Source organism: Cupressus sempervirens, chromosome 2, assembly GCF_028749045.1.
Source record: "Cupressus sempervirens isolate cs-2001-9-10 chromosome 2, ASM2874904v1, whole genome shotgun sequence".
In the NCBI taxonomy this organism is placed as follows: Eukaryota; Viridiplantae; Streptophyta; class Pinopsida; order Cupressales; family Cupressaceae; genus Cupressus; species Cupressus sempervirens.
In genome coordinates this window covers 778812240-778835802 of record NC_143119.1, presented here as the reverse complement: position 1 = coordinate 778835802, position 23563 = coordinate 778812240, and the positions used below count along the sequence as shown (strand labels likewise).

Below are 23563 nucleotides of genomic sequence, written 5' to 3'. Positions count from 1 at the left end.
ATAATAAGAAACATGTGTATAGATTATATATATAACTCATAGGTACATAGGCATATAACAAAAGCTCCAGATGTATACAAAATACATCATTTATATTATCAATATATAGCTCAAGATATAGTCTTACATATTGAATAAATTTGTATTAAACTTTTTTTTTTTTTTTTTTTTGAGTATTAGTCAAATTTTGAATTGGAAAGAGTCAAATTCACAACGTAAAAGTTGCTTACAACTATTATAGTAGTGTAGGACATAAGAGACTTACGACTACTATAGTGATGTAGGACATAAGAGAGGGCCAAATTGACAAAGGTATTATTCCCATATGTATGTATATATGAAAATGTTTGAACATAAGAATAGAGTAAGGAATATTTGTATAGATTCTATATATAACTAACGGCTACATGGACATATATTTATACAAACTACACCATTTATGAATATATAGCTCAGGAACCCCCCACCATGGGAAAGCTAGGCTATGCTTCACTAAAGGAGGAATCCGGGAAGGCCAATCTTACATCCATTGAGGCGCACCTCTTCACTAATTTGTGCCTTAAAGTCTCTAAATGTGAAAGTCCTATAAAGTGGTGGCTTTGAATCACCATCATGTTTACCAATAACAGTGTCTTGTGATGGGCAGAGGAAAAATGCAAGAGACATACGTTGCCTGGTATTGTTTGCAAGTGCTCTATGTTGCACGCTTTTGTACACATCATTACTCCATGCTTGCATGAGATCTCCTATGTTGACAATCAGAGCATTTTCCTCTGGTTTTACAGACACCCATTTCCCATCCTTCATTATTTCCAACCCTCCCACTTGGTCTTGTTGTAAAATGGTGAGAAAATCACTGTCGGTGTGTGGTATCAATCCATGGACTCTGGAGGGCAGTGGGCATTGTGGGTATCTGTTTAAACGAAGTATGGATGTATTGTATGTGTAGTTTGTTCTCAAGTAAGAAGCAGCCTTCTCTCTTTTTGCTCCAAGCTTCTCTGCTAGAATATCTGCAACCTCTTGTGCAAGTCTCGCCATGGCTTGCCCATATTCTTCAATTGCAATCCTGCACATTCAGAGAATATGTATCAGAGATTGTATTGATAGAACAAGTGCCATTCCAACATCAATTTCCTTTAAATGTAGGAAGTTTTAACAATCATTGTTCAATGGTTTCTACATTATCAAAACATTTCGAATCATATTATATGATCTATCATCAAAATGATTGAGATTGATTGAGCAAGTGTCGTTAGCTTAACATCAGTTTTCTATAAATCTATGAAATTTATGCAATCTGTGATAAATTATTTCATGGTTTTTGGTCTTGACAGCATTATTTTTTCATCAATGCTTCCAATCTTACCCCATAATCCGCCATCTAAGAAAGGCTAATTCAGATGATGGATCATGGATCATTGATCATGGAATATAATTCAAAACTGTCATGAAAGTTTTGGTACCGCTGTCAAATTTATAAACTATTGAACAGTCAATGCTTATAGATTTGATTGTGTAAGTGCTTTTTACATTAGCCCTCTATGATCTATCATACAATGAAGAGAATTTGAATAAGTGTCATTCACTAAGCATCAATTTCTTTAAATCTATGAAGTTCTTACAATCTATAATAAATCATTCAATCGTTTCTAGAGTATTAGTTTTTTCATTAACGTTTCGGATCATATTCTGTGATGTATTATCAGAATGATTGAGATTGATTGAACAAGCGTCGTTGGCTTAACATCAATTTCTTTAAATGTATGAAATTTATACAGTCCGTGATAAATTGTTGTATGGTTTCTAGACTTGACAGCATTATTAATTTGTCATCGATGTTTCCAATCTCACTCCAAAATCCATCATTTAAGAAAGTCTAATTCAGATGATGGATCATGCGTTATGGAGTATGATATAAAACTTTGATACTACTGTCAAATTCAGAAATCATTGAACAATCAACGCTTACAGATTTGATTGTGTAAGTGCTTTTCACATTAGAACACCATGATCTATCATCAAAATGAAAAAAACATTATGATGTAAAAAATAGTCAACAAAAATAATCTAACAGTTAAATCTAATAACTAAACAAAAGAGTTTTTAGAGGATACAAACTTGATATCAGTAATCTAATGCCATGTATCTTACTTTAGCCAAACATTACAATAAATTGCATTTGAACGGCATAGTTTATCTGCTTCTGCCTACATCATATCTGAACACTGTATTATTATTGTTGGTAGCGGCAAAGTGCAATAAAATGTATGGAGGATCAGTTGGAAAGTGGAGTATGATGTAAGGCTGGTTAGGTTTTCTGCATTATATAAGTAAATAGACCTAACTATTTGACTATAAGACAAGAAGGATTTTTTGGGCTGAGTGTAATTTGTTTTCTTTCATGTCAGGCACACAATTATAATAATATAACATCTTTTTGGTGAGAGTCAAGAAGATGGTTAGGTACAGAACTCCATGATAAAGATATATTGACACACGTTCAATGGTTTCTTCTGGTTATAAAATGTTAATTTATATTATAAGTAGAGGTCAATCGACCTAACAATCAAATTAGGCAGTCTTACAGGAAGAATATATCAATTATATATAATACTACTAATACAATTTTGGACATTGCAAGACTTTAAAAAGTTCTAGATACAAAGACTTCAATAAACTACAAACTCGACATGTATGGTTTATGAATTCTTTTGTTTATATGATATCTATCAGCTTGTCTATTGTTCATACTATGTACTATTCTGTTTATATAATATATGTCAACTTGACCATTATAGCAGAACTTAATTAAAATACAATATTTAGCATATGGTATTAACAAAGGATCTATTAGCACATGTTATATGGTTGATTACGTTTACAGATAGGCTTTAGAAGTCCAGTTTATGAGCCTTACATCATTAAGGTAAATAAAGAAGAAGGTATAACACGTTTCCCCACAGACAAGGTGGAAAAACATGCTAACAAACTTGTAACTAGTGCTGCAACAGAATATTCATTTTGCTCAAAAGAAGTAGCAAGTAATCTGATTTTTTTCATTTCATAATAGATTATGTAGTATGATCTAAAATGTCATTGATAAAAAGTACTATGCAAAATTGAATTTAGAAAAAAGAATAAATTAACATTATAGACTGTAGAAATCACGTGATTCTAAGTAATCCAATTCTTCTGAAGTTGGGGAATTCGTTGAATTGCAGTGGCATCGAATCTAAAAAAAGAAAAAGGAAAAACTGGCATTCTGAACTCTAGAAATTATGTGACTCTAAGTAATCTGATTCATTTGAAGTTGGAGAATCCATTGAATTGGAACTACAACAAATTTAGAAAAGAACAAAATAATATTATGGACTGTGGAAATTACATGACTCTAAGTAATCTGATTCACCTGAGGTTGGAGAATTCGTCGAATTGCAACTGCTCTTGCGAGTTTTCCGCAAGAGGTACATGAAAAGCTTCAGTCCAGCACAACTGTTTTGCAGTCTGAGCACTTGGAGTTCCCCATCTATAACATCCAAATTTGAGCTTATATTCAAAGGGAAGATCAAAGGCTTTCTTCTGTTGCTTTTGGATTTGATTGATAGTAGCTTGGGGAACTCCATGGTTTATGATTTGGAAGAATCCCCACTGTGAGGCAGCCTTTGCCATGTCATCTGCACACTTTTCTCTCTCCCATTCATCACCTTGCCTATGGCTGAGGTCTATCAATGGAAGCTCACACATCAAGGAAGAGGAAGAAACCATTTTCTCATCTGATTCTTCTCTTTGCAATCCATGGAGTAAGTGCTTGTATTGCACAAAAAAGGGTGGAATGCTGTCACAGAAACCACCTTGTTCAATACCCATCTCCAATATAACCAATTACAAGCCTTTACCCACATTTATATATAGAGGAGAAGTGGGAGGAAAGGATAGAAGAGCAAGTGGAGGGGGACATTTATAATGCAAAGAAGCAGGAAAACCGGGTTGTGCGTGTGGGGTCCTGCCACTAGCCTCCAAACAAGTAAAACGAAACAAGGAAGTTGCTCCTCCATTGGCATTTGGCAGTTGGGTTTTTGACAAGGATTCCATTTCTTGCTCTAGTGACATTTGGCACCGTTTCCATGGACTAACCTTCCTATTTTCAAAATTCAAAGTAGGCTTACATACCTTAACATCTATGCATGGATGGCTTTGTGAATTCCACTAGATTGGTCAAAGATTCGACCTTCATTCTTGAGGCTCACGACTCCTAGGGTGTATGGACGATGATGATGATGTTGATGCCCACATCTCTAGTTAGAGATCTTCCAAGGGAAATTGATAATGTGAAGAGACAAATGAGAGGTAAGGAGCAACACGCTTTTTCTTTTTAAGGGTCATTGTTACCTTTTTGCGCTTTGGAGATGTTTGGGAAAATAGGTAGGTTATCAATCATGATGTTTAGTGATTTGATGGATCAAATTTCTTCTTAAAGGTTGTTGTTATTCTAATTTTATTTAAATGAGAGATGTTTAGAGGAAAAGAGATCATTTTAATGATACTTAGTGATGATGGATCATATCTAAGAGTTCGTATTTGATTTTAAGGTCTGAATTTCCATTGTATCGTATCGCATCTATATAGTCTAACCCACCTAACCTTCGATTGAACATTTTGTTATATAGTGCTATGAAATCTCTTGTTGGGTTAAATACATAAGCTGCTGATTTTAATGCGTTCCTTCAGTTTTGTCACATGATCCTTTTTCCATTTGTATTAATAGGTCCTATTGTATAAATTATGGAAAGGTGTATTCTAAATAGATATTAGTTTAAATTCATGTGAGTAACCTTTCCTCTTTTGTGGGGTTTGTGATTATTGATTCTTCTTTTTTTGATACATTCATATTATTTATTTACAAGATTCTCTTAATCTCCATTTCCTTATCATTAGTGCTCTAGTTCTATAAAATATGATACGTTATCTTGACCACTCTTCTCTCTCCTACTTTGGATTGGCATGAAGATGCATTATGCTTAATGAATATTCTTGCAATGACACTTTTAACCTTATCCTATATTACCTCATATCTCTCTTAATGGAACAAATGAATGCAAGAAGAATTTGGTGATATTAACGATGACGATAATGATGATATTGTCCATAATGTCTAGATAAAGGTCTTCCTTTCCCTAACAGGATAATTAATGCTTTATTCAACATATTATTGATATATGAAGACAAATTAGTGATGATGAGAAAAACCCATCTTTTGAGGGTTATTATTCTCATATCTGTGAGATGTTTGGAGGAAAATAGGTAGTTTTAATCATGACCTTTAGTGATGATGGATTGATATATGCTTTTTATGAGTTGAATTATTCTAATTCCACCTCTACGAGATGTTTAGGAGGAAAATAGGTGGTACTAATAATCTTTAGTGAAGCTAGACCAATCTTTTTAAAGGGTCATTACTCTCATTCATATGTCTCCAAGATGTTTAGGAAGAAAATAATCCTTTTTGATGATGTCCATGAGGATCCTTCCTCCTTTAAGGGTCACCACTTTCATTATTTAACTATCATCATTTTCATTTGCACATATGTTGGATTATTTAAGACAAAAGTTTGAAATGATGATGTTGCTTAGGAACTAATTAATTTTTACAAAAATTATATTCATTCTAATGCCTTTTGAATGTTAACAAGAAAAAATGTTGACAATAATGTTTAAGATGGGACCTTCCTTTTTTAATCTAAATGTACAAATTACATACCTTACACTTCACTCCTCTATTTTTGGATTCACTTTGATAGCTATGTCCCTAATATATTAGCTAGCATGTGAAAAAAATGATTAATACACAAAAAAATATATTGGTAAATAGCTAGACCTTAGAATTTTTCCCCATTTGCACTTAGTCTCATGGTTTATACTTGATCTTTGAATTTTCATTATATCAGGGTATGTGCAAGATCATGGTGTGCCAAAAAGTGGCGATATAAACAAGTTTTAGTTTTAAAATGTCTAAAAGTGTTTGAAAATTTGTTTTGACTATTTTCACACCCATCCTAATACCAAAAAAAAGGGTAATGCCTTACTTTATCTGGTACCCAATGTCATATCGAGTACCTGATATTTTTGGCTACCGATATGATATCAAGTACTTGAAACATGTAAGTAGAAAATAAAAACCCAAAAACATGAATATCATTTTTCATTGTTTGTTTGCATGTGAATGGGCCTCCTTTCAAGAATAAGCTCTGATTTTGGGTATTAGATCCATAGTTATGTTTAATCCACCATTTATATCAAAGGTAAGTTCAATTTTTTGGTTTTTTTGATTATTTTTAATTTTAAAATTAAGTTTTTAAATATAAATCTTTGGTTTTTTAAATTTTAATTCTAAACTATTAATAGAATTAGTAATTCTTGAATTCTTTGCAATTTGATAACACTAAGCCAAGAAATAGTGTGTTGAAAACAAATTGATACAAGTATGATAATGTGTTTCAATCATTATTTTGTCACTGATGTCAAACTTGCTACTTATTGGTAAGACAAATTTCTTATATGATTTAAGTACTATCATTCATTTGATTGATGAAGAGGATTTAATTAAATAAGGTAACAATAGCACCTAGAGGAAAGGTTGAGTTATGATATTGAAAAGGAGTACAAGGATAAGTTAAGAAAGTGATATTATAGTGCATTGATAATCTAGTTAAGATTGCAAAGGATAGTTACACTGATTAAGATCATAAGAACAAGTTAAATGAAGTATGTATGCCAAGCTTAACATTATGCACAATAGGTGCCAAGAAAAGTTAGTATAAGCTGAGAAAAAAATTAGTTGGAGCCAAGAAAAATCAATTTTAGTGTAAGCCGAGTAAAGTTTAGTTGATATCGAGCATCGGTAAACTTTAGTTCATGCCAAGTGTTTTAATAGTGGATGTTGAGCATAAGAAGCCAGCTAATGCTGAGTGTCAACATTATGAGAAAGATCAAGAATTTGATGAATCTGAGCTGTGTGAACCATATAGAAGATAAGCTTGATGAGCTGGTGGCATAGAATTCAAGATGAACTATTTTGAGGTGAATTCAAAGAGGATTGAAAGGATAAGTTTCTAGATAAGAATGAAATGAAATGAGGGGTAGATTCATTGAATCCTACCTAATCTAACCTAACCCTAAAATGGATGATGTAGGATGAACGACAAAAGATCTTAATTCTCTAGTTATAGAGATGGCTGGTCAGAAGCAAAGGTTGTCATATGTGAGAATCTAAGGAAGACAAGGAGTCTAAGGTATTTTTTCATTCAATGACATAAGACAAGAGACTGCATTGACAACCAAAATAAGAAGGCTTAAGGGTACGGATGCTTGAAGGGTGAACAAGCTATCAGAGCTGAAGTGTGTGAAAGCCAAGTAGAATGGAGGATTGAAACAAAGATTTATAATCTACAAATGGAGTTGTAAGTTTTTATCAGATCAAGCCTTACTGCTACTTTCTAATCATTGTACTAGTCTAGGGTAAATTCTTTGGATTAAGGTTGACCTAACAGTCATTTGTAAATCCTTTAACCAGGTGACATTCCAAGTGAATGATATAAAGTCCTCTAAAAAGGCTCACTTCTAATAGGGTGATTGAAATTCTTTAACTAGGTCACATTTAACTATGTGCATTTTAACCTTTAATAGGGTTAGCCTTTCATAGGACATCACTTCAAAAGAGTGAGAATGAGTAGCATGTTACTGGTGCTTTTTCCCAAATTGGGTTTCCACATTAAATCATTATGTCAAATGTGTTGTTGAATCTATTATTTTTCATGTTTACATTTCTACAAAGTTGATTTGATAGTAACCTACAAGTTATCAGAGCCATCTGTTTAAGAGGACTAATTTAAAGGTACTAGAAGCATAAATATCAAGATGTCAAAAAGAGAGGTACCTAAGTTTAATAGAGATAACTTTCTTGCATGACAAAGTTTGATAACACTACACCTAGGAGGTCTTGGAAATCATGCACAAACTACCATTACTATTGAGAATGTTAATCCTATTGGAGCCCTAACTACTAAAGATTTGAAAAAGAAGAAAGAACACAACCAAGCAATGTTAGAGATTGCCTATGCCCTAAGTTATGCTGAGTTTGATAATATCAAGGATTTTGATAGTGCAAAAAAATTGTGGGATGCTCTACACACCATCTATGGAGGTGACAAAAATGTTCTAAGAGCTAAAATTGAAAGTCTTAGAGGTAAGTTCCATGATATGAGACTGTAAGGAGGTGAAAATATTGCTCATTATTGATATAGGATAAAAGATGTTGTTAATGCAATAAGACCTAAGCTACTAGTAAAATAGATGATGATACTGTACTAAGAAAAGTTTTGGGAACATTGTTGCCCATCTATGCTATTAGAGTTTTTGCAATACAAGAACTGAGATGTATGGCAAGGAATGATCTAACTCTTGAAGATTTGGTAGGTAGGCTCACTAATTTTGAGCTATCTAACTTTGATAATTACAAATCTGAAAATATTGAATCTACTTTCAAAGGTAAGCTATCATTAAAGGAACCTGATGAGAAGAAGAAGAAGAAAAAGGAAAAATATGTGTCTGTGACAGTGATATAGATGAGGGAGATATAGATAAGCTTGAAGCACTACTAATAAGGAGATTTCATAGAGGTAAAGGAAAGTTTAAAGGTATGTTACCTATCATGTGTTTCAATTGCAATGAGGTTGGTCATATTGTTGCTAGATATCCAGAGAAGAAGAATTATAGAGGTGGAGACAAGTAAACAAGTAGAAGAGATGAAAACAACAAAGATTGCAAAGACAAAGGCAAGAAGTCTTGCTACATTTTTGAAGAGGAAACAAAAGATGGATTTTATGATCATGATGATGAAGTGGTGTATGTTGCAATGAAGCATGAATCTGACAAGGATGAGGCAATTGCACTAGTGTCTTGTGTAGACAAGAAAGACAAATGGATCATTGATAGTAGGCATTCACATCACATGACTGGAGATAAAAGTAAGTTCATTACCTTGAATTGTTATGATGGAAATAGTGAAAGGTTTGGTAATGATGCACCATGTTTGATAAAAGGAAAAGGTTCTATCAAACTCACAATTTTTTTTTTATGTGACAATGCTTATTATGTTGAAGGACTTAACCATAAGATTTTGAGTGTGTCACAACTGAATAATTTGGGTTGTAAAGTTGAGTTTGAGAACAAGATTTATAAGATATATGCTATTAATGGAAAACTAATTGGAAAAGGTGATCATACTAGAGGTAATCTATTCTACCTTGATATAGAAGATGCTACTTGTTTAGTTGTAGAATTTGATGATGTGTGGCTATGGCACAAGAGGTTATGTCATGTTAATTTTGATAACTTGGCTAGTATCAATAACATAAGAAGAGTCAAAGGTTTTCCTAAGTTGAAAAAGCCTAACAATATAATTTGCAAACAATGTTAGTTAGGAAAAATGACAACGTCAAGTTTTAAGAATAAGACTCATACCTCTAAAGGAATATTAGAGATTATTCATACTAACTTTTGTGGACCAATTGAAGTGCAAAGCTACAAAGGAGATAAGTACAATACGTTTCTTGTTGATGATTATTCTAGAATGATGAGAATTATGTTTTTGAAATAGAAATCTAATGCTTTCCAAATGTTTAAGTGGTACTTAGCAAGAGTTGAGAAGAAAATAGGTAAAATTCTGAAATGTTTGAGATCTAACAGAGGAGATTTTTTAATTTTTAAAGAGGGGTAAATGCTTTGACCTAGAGCTATGAACCAGTGAGGCCACAAATGGGGGACCTCATCCCCATTAGATTTGAATCTTGATGACAAGGATAACAACACAACAACTTAACCATCACAACATGCCACTATTGGCCCAAAGGAGGAGAATTTACATCAAATGAGTTTGAGATAATTTGTAATGACAGATGAATGAAAAGACAAACATTTTCTCCTAGAACCCCTCCGAAAAATTGAATTGTCGAAAGGAGGAATAGGTCTGTAATGGACTATGCTAGGAAACTGATGATGAAGAAAAACATTGCTTTGAAATACTGGAGAGAAGCTATAAGTATAGCTATCTATACCTTGAACTGTGTACAAGTCAACAAAGGTACTCATTCAACACCTTTGAACTATGATATGGATACTCACCCGATGTAAACTATTTTAAGGTATTTGGAAGAAAGTGATATATTCTCAAAGATTTCAGGAATGGTAAGCTAGATGCAAAAAGTGAAGAAGGTATATTCCTTGGTTATTCCACAAGAAGTAAAGCTTATAAGTGTTTAAATACTAACACTAACAAGGTTGTGGAAAGTGCAAATGTGAAATTTCATGAATATACAGAAGTAAATGAGGCTGAACCTATGAAGGAACCAAAAGAATACAAATCATTTTTATACTTTTATAAAGGTATGCCTATTGAAGAAGATGTTGTAAACCAAGTTGCAAACCAACAACAAGTTTTAGTGACTGTCGAGTCACATACTATCAATGCTAAGTTGCATTCAGGAATTGAGCTACATTTAGGTTCCCAGTTATAGAATGAAGTTGAGGCACATTCTAATTTTGAGATTAGTGTACATGAAAGAGATGTTGAACTACTTGACAGAGATGTACATAGTGATTTAGAAGTTGAGAGACCAATTTAAGAAAATAGAGCAAAACCAAGTTTGTCCAAGTATGTCAAAAGACATCACCCTACTACACAAATCATTAGAGATAAAAATGCTAGACCAATGACAAGGAACAAGTTAAGAAATGATACATGTTTTCTGATCGTGCAAGAACCTAAAACAATGAAAGATGCCTTAGAATATGTAGACTAGAGTAAAGCCATGAATGAAGAGATTGAACAAATTGAGAAAAATAAGACATTGAATCTAGTTCCTAGACTAGAAGAAAAAATGTGATTGGTACCAAGTGGGCATACACAAATAAGTTAGATGAAAATGGTGAAGTCACAAAGAACAATACAAGATTAGTTTGTAAAGGATATGCACAAGTAGAAGGGATAGACTATGGAGAGACATTTGCTCCTGTTGCAAGGCTAGAAGGAGTAATAACTCTGCATACAAAGGTTTCAAAGTTTATCAAATGGATGTTAAGTCTACATTTTTTAATGGTATATTAGAGGAAGAGGTTTATATAGAATGACCAGAATGATTTTTTGATACTAACAATAAAAATATGGTATGTGTTGGCTCCTAATTTAACAATGATTATTATTACTAGCCAACAACAAAATCTAATATACCTAGACGTAGCCACTGCTCATATTTAGCATAATAAACTATGTCTTTGGGCTAACTACACAAAACAAAATTGCTTCCTACACATCTGGCTCTACAAAACCAAGGTGGTTGTACCTTAGGGATTCAAGTAATCTTTTGAATCTTATCCTTAATCCCTATAAATAACAGATGTGATCCAATTTCTTTGATAAATGTGAGATAAAAATGAGATACAACATCTAACAATAACCCATAAATTCCCATAGATAGATGATGACCACCACTTATATACTTGATACAGTATTTGATTGATTTAGATTTGAATATAGATTGGATATATGTAGTAGAATTTACTTTAGTTTGTCTTTAATTTAGATGACTAGTGCCTTATCCATTGTTACATAGAGCCAACTATTAGTAGGAGATCTAATTCAAATAACTTGTAAATGAATTATATCAATTGTAATCACCAATTCCCATTCTTATGAAATATCCCTTTTATAAACTCACAAACCCTACTGATTCATTGAAGCATTTCCTTAACTTCTTGAATTAAAAGCAACAGTAGAATCAATATACAACCTATCCATATTGCATTCAATCAATTAAACCTTATTTAACTGATCTCAAAGTAAACAAATTCATAAAATGGAGATAGAGATTGATAACACAAATATAGTGTAAGTGCCCTTTTGTATTATCCTTTGAAAAGAAAGATACAGTAACTAATAGAAATTCAATGAAACTCAAAATATCTTACTAATTCTATCATTGATAAGAAGACAAAAAGAAATTAAAAAGCTTGAAAGTAAACTCAAAAGACTACACATAAAAATGGACTAACTATACTTTTGAACAAGGAAAAATTACAAAATTCATAGACCACTTCTCTAACCTTGGGATCTCACTTATAGATGGTGAGATGCAACAAGCTTCAGGTATAGAGAACTAACAAATGTCCTTAAGACAAAATATTTACATCATTACTATCACAAAAGACAAAGAAATGTGCAACAAGAAAAACTTTACATCATAACGCCTTATGGTGGGGCCATTTTCTGTTACATCTTTTGTTACATTTCATTATGAGTGAATTTTTTTTAATGATTGGCCTTGCTACTATTGTTTCTCCTCAAAAGTTTTAGCCAATGGGATTGATTGTGACATATCTAGCTTTTCTTGTTGTAGACTGACTTCCACTTGAGGCTTTCCATGTATATCATTGTGAACCGATAAGACAATAGTTATATCTATTTTCTCATCTATCAAGTCATCAGTCTGGATTTCTATGCTAGCAACTACAATTGGTTGCTCACCTTTTTCCTCTTCTTCTTTTCGATCTCTTTCTTATATGTCAATTACCTATACCTCATCTTGTTCCATCTCCTTATCATTATTAGTCTCAGCCTCTTCTAACTGCTCACCATGAGTGATATCCACAATCCACTTGTCAAAAAGTGCCATCTGGCCGATTAAATTATAGAATATCATGCTATTTCTTAGTCACATATTCAACAATTCTATCAATTTCAATAAAATCTTGCTTTAAATAATCAAAGAATATTTGAACTTCTAAAATTTCTTTAATAGTAGCTACCTAGCATGCATTTCCTCTTTCATTTATGACTCTATTCATCCTTAGACAAAATAGGTCATCTAATTCTTGGGCCCATTCCTCCTTACTTTTCAATTTATTCTTTTTACCTAAAGCATGTGGGAATGAATCAAATTTAACACTCTTGTACTTGTCCAGGTAATTGACAATTCTCCTTTGTAGCTCAACTCTTTTATGATCAAATTCTAAAAGATTGTTGGCAACATCATAAGTGTTTTTTATATGATCATGTGATAAATTGATGGTAGAAAAACATAAAAAGGTGACCTCTTTTCTCCTCTTACTCCACTTATTGAAAATTGGTTTCAAGGCTTCATCATTTTCCTTTATTTCATCCCATATGTTTACTGTCTTTGCTAGTTTCTCATAAAATGAGGGCCAATCAGTTTTATCAATTAAATACATGAGGGCCTTTCTTAGCTTATCTTCATATTGTACATTTAGCTCTATACATAATGCCAACAATTTTCTCTTTTTGTCTTCAAAATATTTAGCAGTATAATATTGTGGCCTTTGTGGTGTATTAGGGATCTCAATGAGAGGGGTGGATTTAAAAGACTCCACTGGTGGGTGAGAGTAGGTGATTCTTGGCCTAGTGGATTGCCCAACCATTTTATTCTCAAGTTCAGTTCTTTTTTGAACTTCTTTATTGTATTCATCCATAACTTTTTCATACCTATCTTGTAACTCCAACTTTTCCTTTTCATCCCTTAGAGTTGTGGCTAAGGTAAAGTGGACTATTCCAACACCCATATGTGTAGCTTCTACAATAGTGGTTTCTTCAACTCTTTTCACAATTAGGTTGCCTATCAACCCGATATCATCATGTTGGGAAGAGCCAATCCTAGATCCTTTCCTTACTGACCAAATGACCAATGTATCTTGATCCTAACTAAATTTGGAATATTTCTTGCCTTGGTCCTCTATATTCATTTTTTCTACAATAGAGTTAAAAACCAAAGCATCTACAATATCCCAATTGGGTAGCAGCAAAACACCAAATTCCTTTATCATTTGTCTCCCTTCCTCAGGGGTTGTTCTTGAGTTCCTACATCATCTCTTCCTTTATCTGATTTTGCACATCTGATTCCTCCATTTTTGGATGCTCTATTTCCAGCTTATTTCATCTTTCTTCAAAAATTCTCATATTTTCTTTCCAAGCAAATTGGTATAAGGCTCAAAGATTTGAGAAAATTATCATCAGAGATGAAATTATGGCTAGCTTGTTCCATCACAAGGTCTAGTTCCTTTCCTCTATAGTCTACCACTATTAACTCAAGGCTTGGCATTGGGGGTTTCTATGGATTTCTCTTTTCCAATTTTGCTTGAGTAATGAACACTCCCCCTTGAGATCCCAATTGCTCCATCTGCTCCCTAGTAAGTTGTTCATCTCCTAATTACAGTGGAGGTTGTGTGGGTGAATATTCCCTAATCTGAGGTGTTTGTTCCTTTATTATTTTCTACCTCTTGGGTGAGGGCTCATCAGGTCTCTCCTCAAGAACTACACTTGTTAATCCCATAATCTATTTTCCTTTATCTACAGTGGTTCTTTTATTTTGGATCATATTGTAGCTAGGTCTCTTTTGAATGATCAACTACCCTAATCCTACTGTTGGAGTAAAAGATAACCTCCTCATAACCTCTTTGGCTTTTTTTGGAAAAGAATTAATAAAGAATAATTTCTTTTCATTCATGACCTCCATGATTTTGGAAAAAGTAATCATGGGTTTATTCCATATGTCTGCCTCCATTTTTGCATTAGAAAAAGGCTTGTAATTATTATCAAAACAATGGATGAATTTCAAAACTCTAGAATAAATCTCCATTTCTCTTTCTTAATCTCTTTCTCTTGCAAAGAGAACTCATTCCTTATTATATCTTTAGGGAAATAAGGTTCATGTTTTTTGGAGCCAACTTTAGCCCTTAGTGTAAACATATCCAGAAATCCCTCAGTATCACAAAAATGGGGATGAGACACAACCATCTTGTACTAGTCTAGAAATTTACACAAGAACAACAGTTAGTATAAAAATATCCAAAAATCCCTCAGTATCACAAAAATGGGGATGAGACACAACTATCTTGTATTGGTTTAGAAATTTATACAAGAATAACAAACCACCTTTTGTAATTATGAAATGGTGGGGCACAATACAAGTGGGAAAATTTGAGCCTCTATTTCTTTTGACCAAATATGCTTCCTCCAATCCACCTAACTGCCATAAATTTTTAGCTATTCCTATCTTTAAAGGCACTTGGTAGGGCAATACACGGGGAGTCCCCTAGAAACCATAAGATCTAAAAATAGTTGAAACAAAGCATGGTATGATATCTGCCCAATTATGTGATACTTTCAAATTAGAAGGATTATCCATGGGTCTGATAAAATCCATCAATGCCTTAGGGATTCTAGGATTGTCCTTTAATATGAGGCATCTTAACCTAGATAAAAAGTACCTATCAAACCTGACAAAACTATCTTCCCCTACATCCCATGTCATGTCTACACTCCACAACTGGACTAGAAGATCTTCTTCTTCATACTTTTGGTTTAAAACCATCTCCTTTTCAAAATATGTAACCCCTTTAAATAAGAACATGTGTATTAATAGTAAATAATGACCAAACATTTCTTCCACCTTGCCCTTCGCAATTCCAACCAACCCTATATGAATTTCCTACACCAAGTAGGATGCAAAATCAAAAATAATATCAACACCAAAAGAGGAAATCTGAATTAACATATACATAATTTTTTTTGGCACAAAATTTTCCTCATCCTCACCAAAAACCCTACATAGAGTCATATATTTTCTATGGCCTAGAAGTGAAAAATTCCTTTTTAAAGGGTTCCTTAGTAGATGCTATGACTACTAGAAAATTTCCAGTTATACCTATATGTGCCCTCAATGTACCCTGCTTGATCTTATCCTTCTTAGATAAGTATTCTTTCTCTAGTCCTTGCAGGTCAATGGGTACATGATAATCTGAAAATGGTTCCAGACCAAAAATTTCTCAAATTTCTTTAGGATTTACTCTGACTAGGCATTCACCATCCATTCTTCTCACACCTTGGTTGCTGGGTCATAATTTTGGGCAATGTCCATTAGCAGGCCAAAATCCATAAAAACGCTAGGGACCACTAGTTATCCCAAATCAAAATTCCAAATGTTTTCGTGGGGAGCAAACAATTTTCTTTCTGAGAACCAATTCTTAAATAAATGAAGCCTTATTTTAGTGGTGGTATCATCTCTAACCCAATTCCCTCTATCATACAACCAATCTGCAATCTTGAGCCTAGGATTTACAAAAATTAGCTTTTTCATTTGGGTAGATTCATTTGTAGACTCAGGCAACAATTCAAGAAGGTCATCATGTATATTCGTACTTGCATAATCTATCTTTCCTAAGGAAACATTCTTTGGAGACATGTTTACTTAGTAACACAAAAATACCAGAACTCTTCACTATCTAATAGATTTAGATACTTACTTGGCTCTTTACTATCTTTGTTGAAATTCTGCAACAAATGGTGGATACTAAAAAGCTTTTGCAATTCAATCGTGTGAGTAACAATTCTTTAAATGGCTCTCAGCTCTCTATAATCCTAAAATTTATTTTACGTAGAGGAGAAATGGAAAAAATTCACAATATATCTCTAGTTCTGGTTTGAACAAGGAGCCTTCAATTTTCATAAATGAATTGTAAGGAGAAACATGGTGGCAACACCTTCTAATTTTTAAAATATACCATCAATTCTAAAAAATTCGATGATCTAGGGATAAAATTGTGAATGAATCATTTTCAATTTTCCACATTGGTAGTCAACCCAATCAAGTTTCTCCATTTAAGCTTTTCTTTCCACTAGTGGCAACTTGTTCTAGCCCTAGTGACATTCAAGGACATGTGTCAGATTCTTGCTATGTCGCTGTGCATAAACATCGAGCAACTTTTGTATTTGACATAGCAACCATTGTTGATTCATCCTTGATCTGATGATGTGTATTTCATGAGGTCTTTAATGCAACTGGTGGGTCCTTCTAATTTTCTTTTGGTTTCCATGTCATGTTTAGTAAATATCGAGCAGGTTTCCATAGCAACAAGATGACCACTATAGATGCATCTTCAATCTGATAGCTTTGGTCAACATGTATCTTTTTATGAGTGTGGCTCCATGTAGCATGTGACATCTGACTACCTTGACATGCTAACACAATCATTTATAATAGTTAACCCTTTTGGTGTTGTTTCTTGAAATCAGGTTTCACCGTATTTTAATTTATAGGAAGTTGCCATGTCGTTACTAGTGAAAACTCATAATTTTGGTGGTGACATAGTGACCACCATATTTTTTGTGAAATATGGTCAACAAGAAAAAGGCATGTTCTCATTAGGATGCCCTTTTAATTCACCTTCTGACATTCCATAATGATGACACCTCTTAGTAAATGATAAAGAGATTATATAGTGCCCACCTTCAAAGTAGGCCCTGTCGTGCTTCACTTTCTTGGGAGGTTGCTATGTCATTACTGGTGGAACTCTTACACATTCTAGTGGTGACATAGTGACCACCATAATTCTAAAAAATTTTGGCACTGTGAAAATAACACATGCTCTGGTTATGACTATTTTTACTGCTCTTCTGATGTATCTGATAGTTCTTGTGTGGACATGGTTCATTAATGATAGGAAGAACTTTTGACGCTATATTCACTTTTCACCCACCATGGTTTCCTTTTGTGGGAGTTTGCCATGTCATTACCAGTGAAACTCTTATAATTTTCGGTGGTGACATAATGACCACCATGACTCCACAAAAAATTGGCATCGTGAAACACAAAATATTCTAACCAGTATCTCTTTTATGATGCTTGACATTTCTGGCATCCCATCATGCTGCCAAAATTCACAAATAATAATTAAAATCCTGGTGCCCATCTTTTGGAATTGGATCTTACTATGTTTCTATTTTTCCATGGTCACCATGTCATGAAGTATAAAAACCTTACAATTTTTGGTAGTGACATGACAACCACCATAGATCTGAAAGAAGATCTGATGGTAGGAAATTTTTCGGGGAAAAATGAAGCCAAAATGAAAAACTAAAAAAGCTTCCCAAAAGTATATGCCTTTTTCAAAATGATTTTCTCACTTGATCTTCAAAGTAAAAGCATATGACCCAAAGGGTTTTACTTAGAGCACAAATTTGGTTTTTATTATGGTTTTTCTTAGGGTTAATCAATTTTGAACAGACCAAATCTTTACTTGCAAAATATATATAAATCTATTAGATTTTCAAGCATATTTTAGGAAAATTTTTGCATTGTGGAAAATCAAACCATTAGGGGCTCTATTTGGGGATGATAGACCACTTGTCTCTATGCAAGAATCTAGAAACTTTAGTAGAGAAGACCACATACTTGAAAAATAATGACAACTTCTGAGAGAGAAACTACACAAGAAAAGCACTATGTACAAGGGTTGTACAAAAGACACAAAGGATTTATAGAATGTAAATGAAAAACCCTAGACTATTGTTCATGGAAACAAAGATATTTTAAGAAAAATACCTCTTCAAGAATTGTCCATGAACTAGAAATTCAAGGATACCTCCAATTAAATCCTTTAGAAACATGAATATTATATGGGCCAAGCTAGATGGGGTCGAACTTACCATGTTTGCCTTTATCTTCTATTCTGTCATTCCACATCAGAACCATATCACCTACTTCAAATTTCCTCTTAGTATCCCTCTTGTCATATAGATGTTTCATCTATGATTGTAGCTTTGCATTCTGAATAGAGGAATCTCTTCTTGTTTCTTCTAGTTGCAGGATATCACCCATCCTGAGTTGCAAAAAAATTTATACATTTCCTTTAAATTATTCTGTGGAAGTCTAGCCTATATGCCATAAACTAAATCAAAAGGGGCACATCCAATGGCCTTTTTTACAGTAACACTATCAGGCCATAGAGCTAGTGGCAATTTTGAATCCTAGGCTTTCTTGTTCTCTCCTAGAATTATTTTAACAATTTTCAATATGCTCTTATTGCTTGATTCTGCATGGCCATTGCCTTGGGGATGGTAGGGTGAAGATGTGTATTCTATAATGCTATACTTCCTACAAAATTCTCTATATTCTTAAGATCTAAAACACATAGCATTATCAGTCATAATCTTCCATGGGCATCCAAACCTAGTTATAATATTATTCAAAATGAAATTAGTCACTACTTTACTTGTTGCATTCTTAGTAGGAATTTCTTCAACCCACTTAATACAATAATCAGTAGCTACTAGAATCTAGGAATGTCCACCACTGGACTTGTTTGGAATCTTGCCAATGAAATCAATTCCCCACTATTGAAATGGTGCCTATACTTCAACAAGTCTTAATAGTAAATTTTAAGAGAACTTTAGCTTACCAAAAAATATTTGACAAGCATCACAAGTTTTAATTAATTCATGGGCATCTTTGAAGAGTGTTGGCCACCAAAAGCTAGCTCTTAGAACTTTGGGAGTTGTGGTCTTAGCCATGTAATGACCTCCACACACACCCTCATGCATATCTATTAAGATTTTCTCACAGTCAATTTCATCCACACACTTCAAAAGTACTCCCTCCATATCTCTCCACCATAAATGCCACTGTACTATAACATACCTTATAGCCTATAATTTTAGGGATATTTTCTTGTTATCTATTAATCTTGGCGTGGACTTCATATTGTGCAAATAATAAATTACACCTTTATACCAATCAGAAGTGTCCATGTCTCAAAGATTATCCCTGCAATTATAATCAAACTGGTTGATTTGATTTGCTTCTAAATTAGCTTTCGTCGTTAGTTTAGCCAAGCTCTGACCTCCAACCAATTTGATGATCTAAACATCAATACTAAATTCTTGTATTCTGTTAATCCACCTACACCTTCTATCAGATACTTCTTGTTGTGAGAAGATTTCCTTAATAGTAGTAATAGGGACAAATACAATAACAATTTATCCCATTAGATAACAATTGAAGCCTTCACTCCCTTCATTAGTGCATATTCCTATTTCTCATTAATATCATACTTCAATTCTTCTACCTACAATGATTTTCTAAAAAATGCAATAGGTTGTTCATAACCTTCTTCATTTTTTTGTAATAGTACTACAACAATTGTGTGAAATGAAGCAAAATAAAATATATGCATTGGTTTATCATAATTTGGTGCCCTAAGAATAGGTGCATCCTTAATAGCTTGCTTAATCTTCTGGAATGCAATGCTAGGCTCTCCGTCACACTTTATCTTAGATCCCTTCTTTAACACATTGGATATAGGCCTACTAATTTTTGCAAAATTAGTCAGAAACCTTCTAAGAAAATTGATTTTCCCAAAAAATGACTAAATTCCTTTAACACTTTTAGGCTTCTAAATTTTATCTATTGCTTCTACCCTTTTAGGGTCAATCCTCACTCCATGTTTACCAACTAGATGCCCTAACAACTTACCCTCTGTAACACAAAAGTTACACTTTATAGGATTCAAATAAATAACATACTTAAGGGTTTTGATAAATACTTTCTCTAAATGCATACAGTGATCATTACCACTTTAGAGTAGGCTATCAAATCATCCTAATACAGAACCAAGAATTTATCAATAATATTGGCAAAAGCCACATACATTGCACATTGAAAAGTAGCCCCACTATTAGTAAGCCCAAAAGGCATCTTGACATACACATAAGTACCCCATGGAGGGTAAAAGGAGTTTAAAACTATTTAGATTCTTTAACAACTACTTGATTGCATCCTAAAAATCCATCCATCATGGACACAAGTTCAGAACTAGTGACCTTTTGTAGCATAGCCTCCATATTTGGCAAACCATAATTATCCTTTAATGAAGATATGTTAAGATTCCTAAAGTCAACACATAACCTTATATCTCCATTCTTCTTCCTAATAGGAACTAAGTTGGACACCTAGGATGAATTTCTAATAGGTTTTATGATCCCTGTATCTCTTAACTTCATTAGTTCCTCTTGCATTTGGGGGCAAGAGTTGGGTTAACAGGTCTCTATTTCTGTCTAAAAGGCTTAGCATCTAGTTTGAGTGGGATTTCATGCTGAAATAAATATTCTTTATAAGCTTTTAGATCATCATATGACCATGCAAACACATGTCTATATTTTCTTAACACACCAATCAAACCATGTCTTATTGTAGGAGACAACTTCTTACCAATGTACACCTTCTTAGGTGTCTCTTTAGTTCCTAAATTTATTTCCTCTAGGTAGTTAGCATTATATTTCTTAGTATCTATTTTGGACCTATCTTGATTATCAAAAATAGTTTCAAAGACAACTAATCCCCTTGTGATTTTGTTAGTTTTCAATTGTACAACTTCCTATCTAAAGACAATATCTCTTCCATCTATGTTTTCTACATGGGCTACACAATCAACCTCCTAACCTAACAACATATTCTCACAATTTAAAAATCTCAAAATTTTTGTATCATCTTCAAAGACTTGGTAGTTCTGGACATTGTTAGGAATAGAGAGCCTAGTCTAGACTTCAACTTTGGATATACTAGCAAATGTAATGTCACCAGGATTTATTGCTATACTTTCTAATAAATCTGCTATTTTATTATTAGTCCTATCTTTCCAAACTATCCCAAATGCATCAAAATATTCAATCATATCCCATACAACATTTCTATATTATTTCAATCTCTAATTTTTTGATACATAAAAGGTAGGTCCCCTTTCTGCCCTTTTCTACTTTATATAGGCATAATGTCTATTAAACAATTTTTCCAAGGCTACAAAGTATGGGGGAATAATATTACCTCACAATTGATTCTTTTTGACATTATAACTTTCATGATTATCATTCTTGGATGTGTGTGTAGAAATGAATTTGTCATTTTCTAGGATCAACTGTAAGCTCTTGTCAACTTCAAAAACTTGCCAGGACTCTACATTGTTTGGAGCAGAAGCTCAATACGCAACTTCAATTTGGTATTTCTTATCCTTGAATTCTAGATGAGGTAATACCAAAGAAGCAGAAACTGCTAGGGAATCATCTTTGGTGTTCATCTCCCTTGGCACTGCTTCAATAGAGAAGGCATCTAGACCTTCTATTTCATCCCAAACTTTGTTTTTATAGTTCTTTAACTAGTGATTTTTCACAAAATATTATCCTTTAATTTGCTTGACAATGAGTTCTACATCACCTCAAGCTCTCAGGATCTTTACTCCTCTTTATTTTGCTGATATTATCCCTAATAACAAAGCCTCATACTCTACAGTATTATTCATATTCCCAAACTCTAATTTGAAAGCCATGGGCTCAGGTTCTCTCTTAGGAAGTATCATCACTACACCTGTGCCATACCCCGAGGAGGCACAAATTCCATCAAATTCAAGTGTCCATATTCCTGTTACATCTTTATCTCCATTAAGAATTTCTTTGCTTTGATCTCCATCTCTTTGTTCATCTAGAGCCTCTTTAGTAAATAACATGTAGTTGCCAAATTCTAGTTCTTGATAGAGGATCTAAGCTTTAGGATCATCTAATTTTAGAACCGTGAATTTTGTCTTTTCTTTGAGTTTTAACTTGAATTTCTTATTCCCAATAGGTATGACTACTTGGCACCAGTCTAGTTTAATTTCTCCTCCTAAGTCTTGGTAGAAACTCCTACTTAAAAGAAGTCCATAGCTTGCTAGAATATCTCCTACTAGAATGGTCAATAAGAGTATCTTCTCTGGATGTGAAGCCAAGGCTACTTGAGCATCTTTGATTTGGCCAAGCAAAGGGATTTTTTTGGCATCCATAGAATAATATCTCCCATGCACTTTACTAAGGTTGAGACCCAAGGCTTTAGCTATGGAATACGACATAACATTTTCTGTTGGACCTGAATCTATTATGCTATTGCTTAGCTTGCACCCATTGATATACAATGAGATATAAAATGGGTCAAGTTTTTTCCTAGGAGATGTTGCTAAAATAGTAGAATCCTCTTGATTAAACAAGCCAAATGTCAAAGTTTCATCTTAGTTTTCAACAATCACACTATGGTTCAAATCTGATGTGTTCCCTTTACACTGATCTACCAGTCTTTTTAACTAAGAAGGGTGAGATTTCAAATAATCTATAGGAGAAATTTGAATTTTTGATTCTTCAAAAAATTGAATGAAATAAAAAGGTATTTTTTCCTCACCTATTTGTGAGGTGTATATTCCTTCATTAGTATGAACATTACTTTCTGAAGGACTGGAATCATTCTTGTGAGCGTGACTAGAGGATTGATTCTTCAGTCTTTGGCCCCGAGGAAGCACTGTATATGAAGTTCCATCAATGGTTGCATAACATTTTCCTTTTGGTTAAAAATTTGATTCGTATTCCAAAAATTAATTTCCAGAGTCGCCATTTGAATACGAATAAAACTTTGAACAAGGGACTGCAGTGTTTAATTCATTGGTAGATAATAACTGTATCATACGAGAAATCACCAGAGAGCTCTCACTATCATGATCCATGGTCAAGTGAAAGATGCACATGTTTTCCTTCTTTGGTGCTACTTCAATTTGCAACCTAGGTTGTGATCGTCTGAGCTACATATATTTTCCATCATTGTTCTTTCCTAGAAAAAATTGATAATTCCACTGATAGGAATTACTGAAC

General features: G+C 33.5%; 1 protein-coding gene across 1 annotated transcript; it reads right to left on the bottom strand.

Moving 5' to 3' along the window:
• Positions 1 to 295: 295 nt before the first annotated feature.
• On the bottom strand, positions 296 to 3918 carry GA2OX8 (gibberellin 2-oxidase 8). The gene is made up of 2 exons (XM_089812265.1): positions 3410 to 3918; positions 296 to 1066 (listed from the first exon to the last, which is right to left on the bottom strand). The coding sequence occupies exons 1-2, from the start codon at positions 3865 to 3867 to the stop codon at positions 493 to 495; spliced, it is 1032 nt and encodes a 343-aa protein (XP_089668391.1). The 5' UTR covers positions 3868 to 3918; the 3' UTR covers positions 296 to 492.
• Between the last annotated feature and the right edge of the window lie 19645 nt (positions 3919 to 23563).

Excerpts from the sequence above, each read along its gene's own strand:
- GA2OX8 (XM_089812265.1), bottom strand. The coding sequence starts at position 3,867 with ATGGGTATTGAACAAGGTGGTTTCTGTGACAGCATTCCACCCTTTTTT. Across the intron at positions 1,067-3,409 it reads GACGAATTCTCCAACCTCAG|GATTGCAATTGAAGAATATG; the intron begins GTGAATCAGATT and ends CTGAATGTGCAG.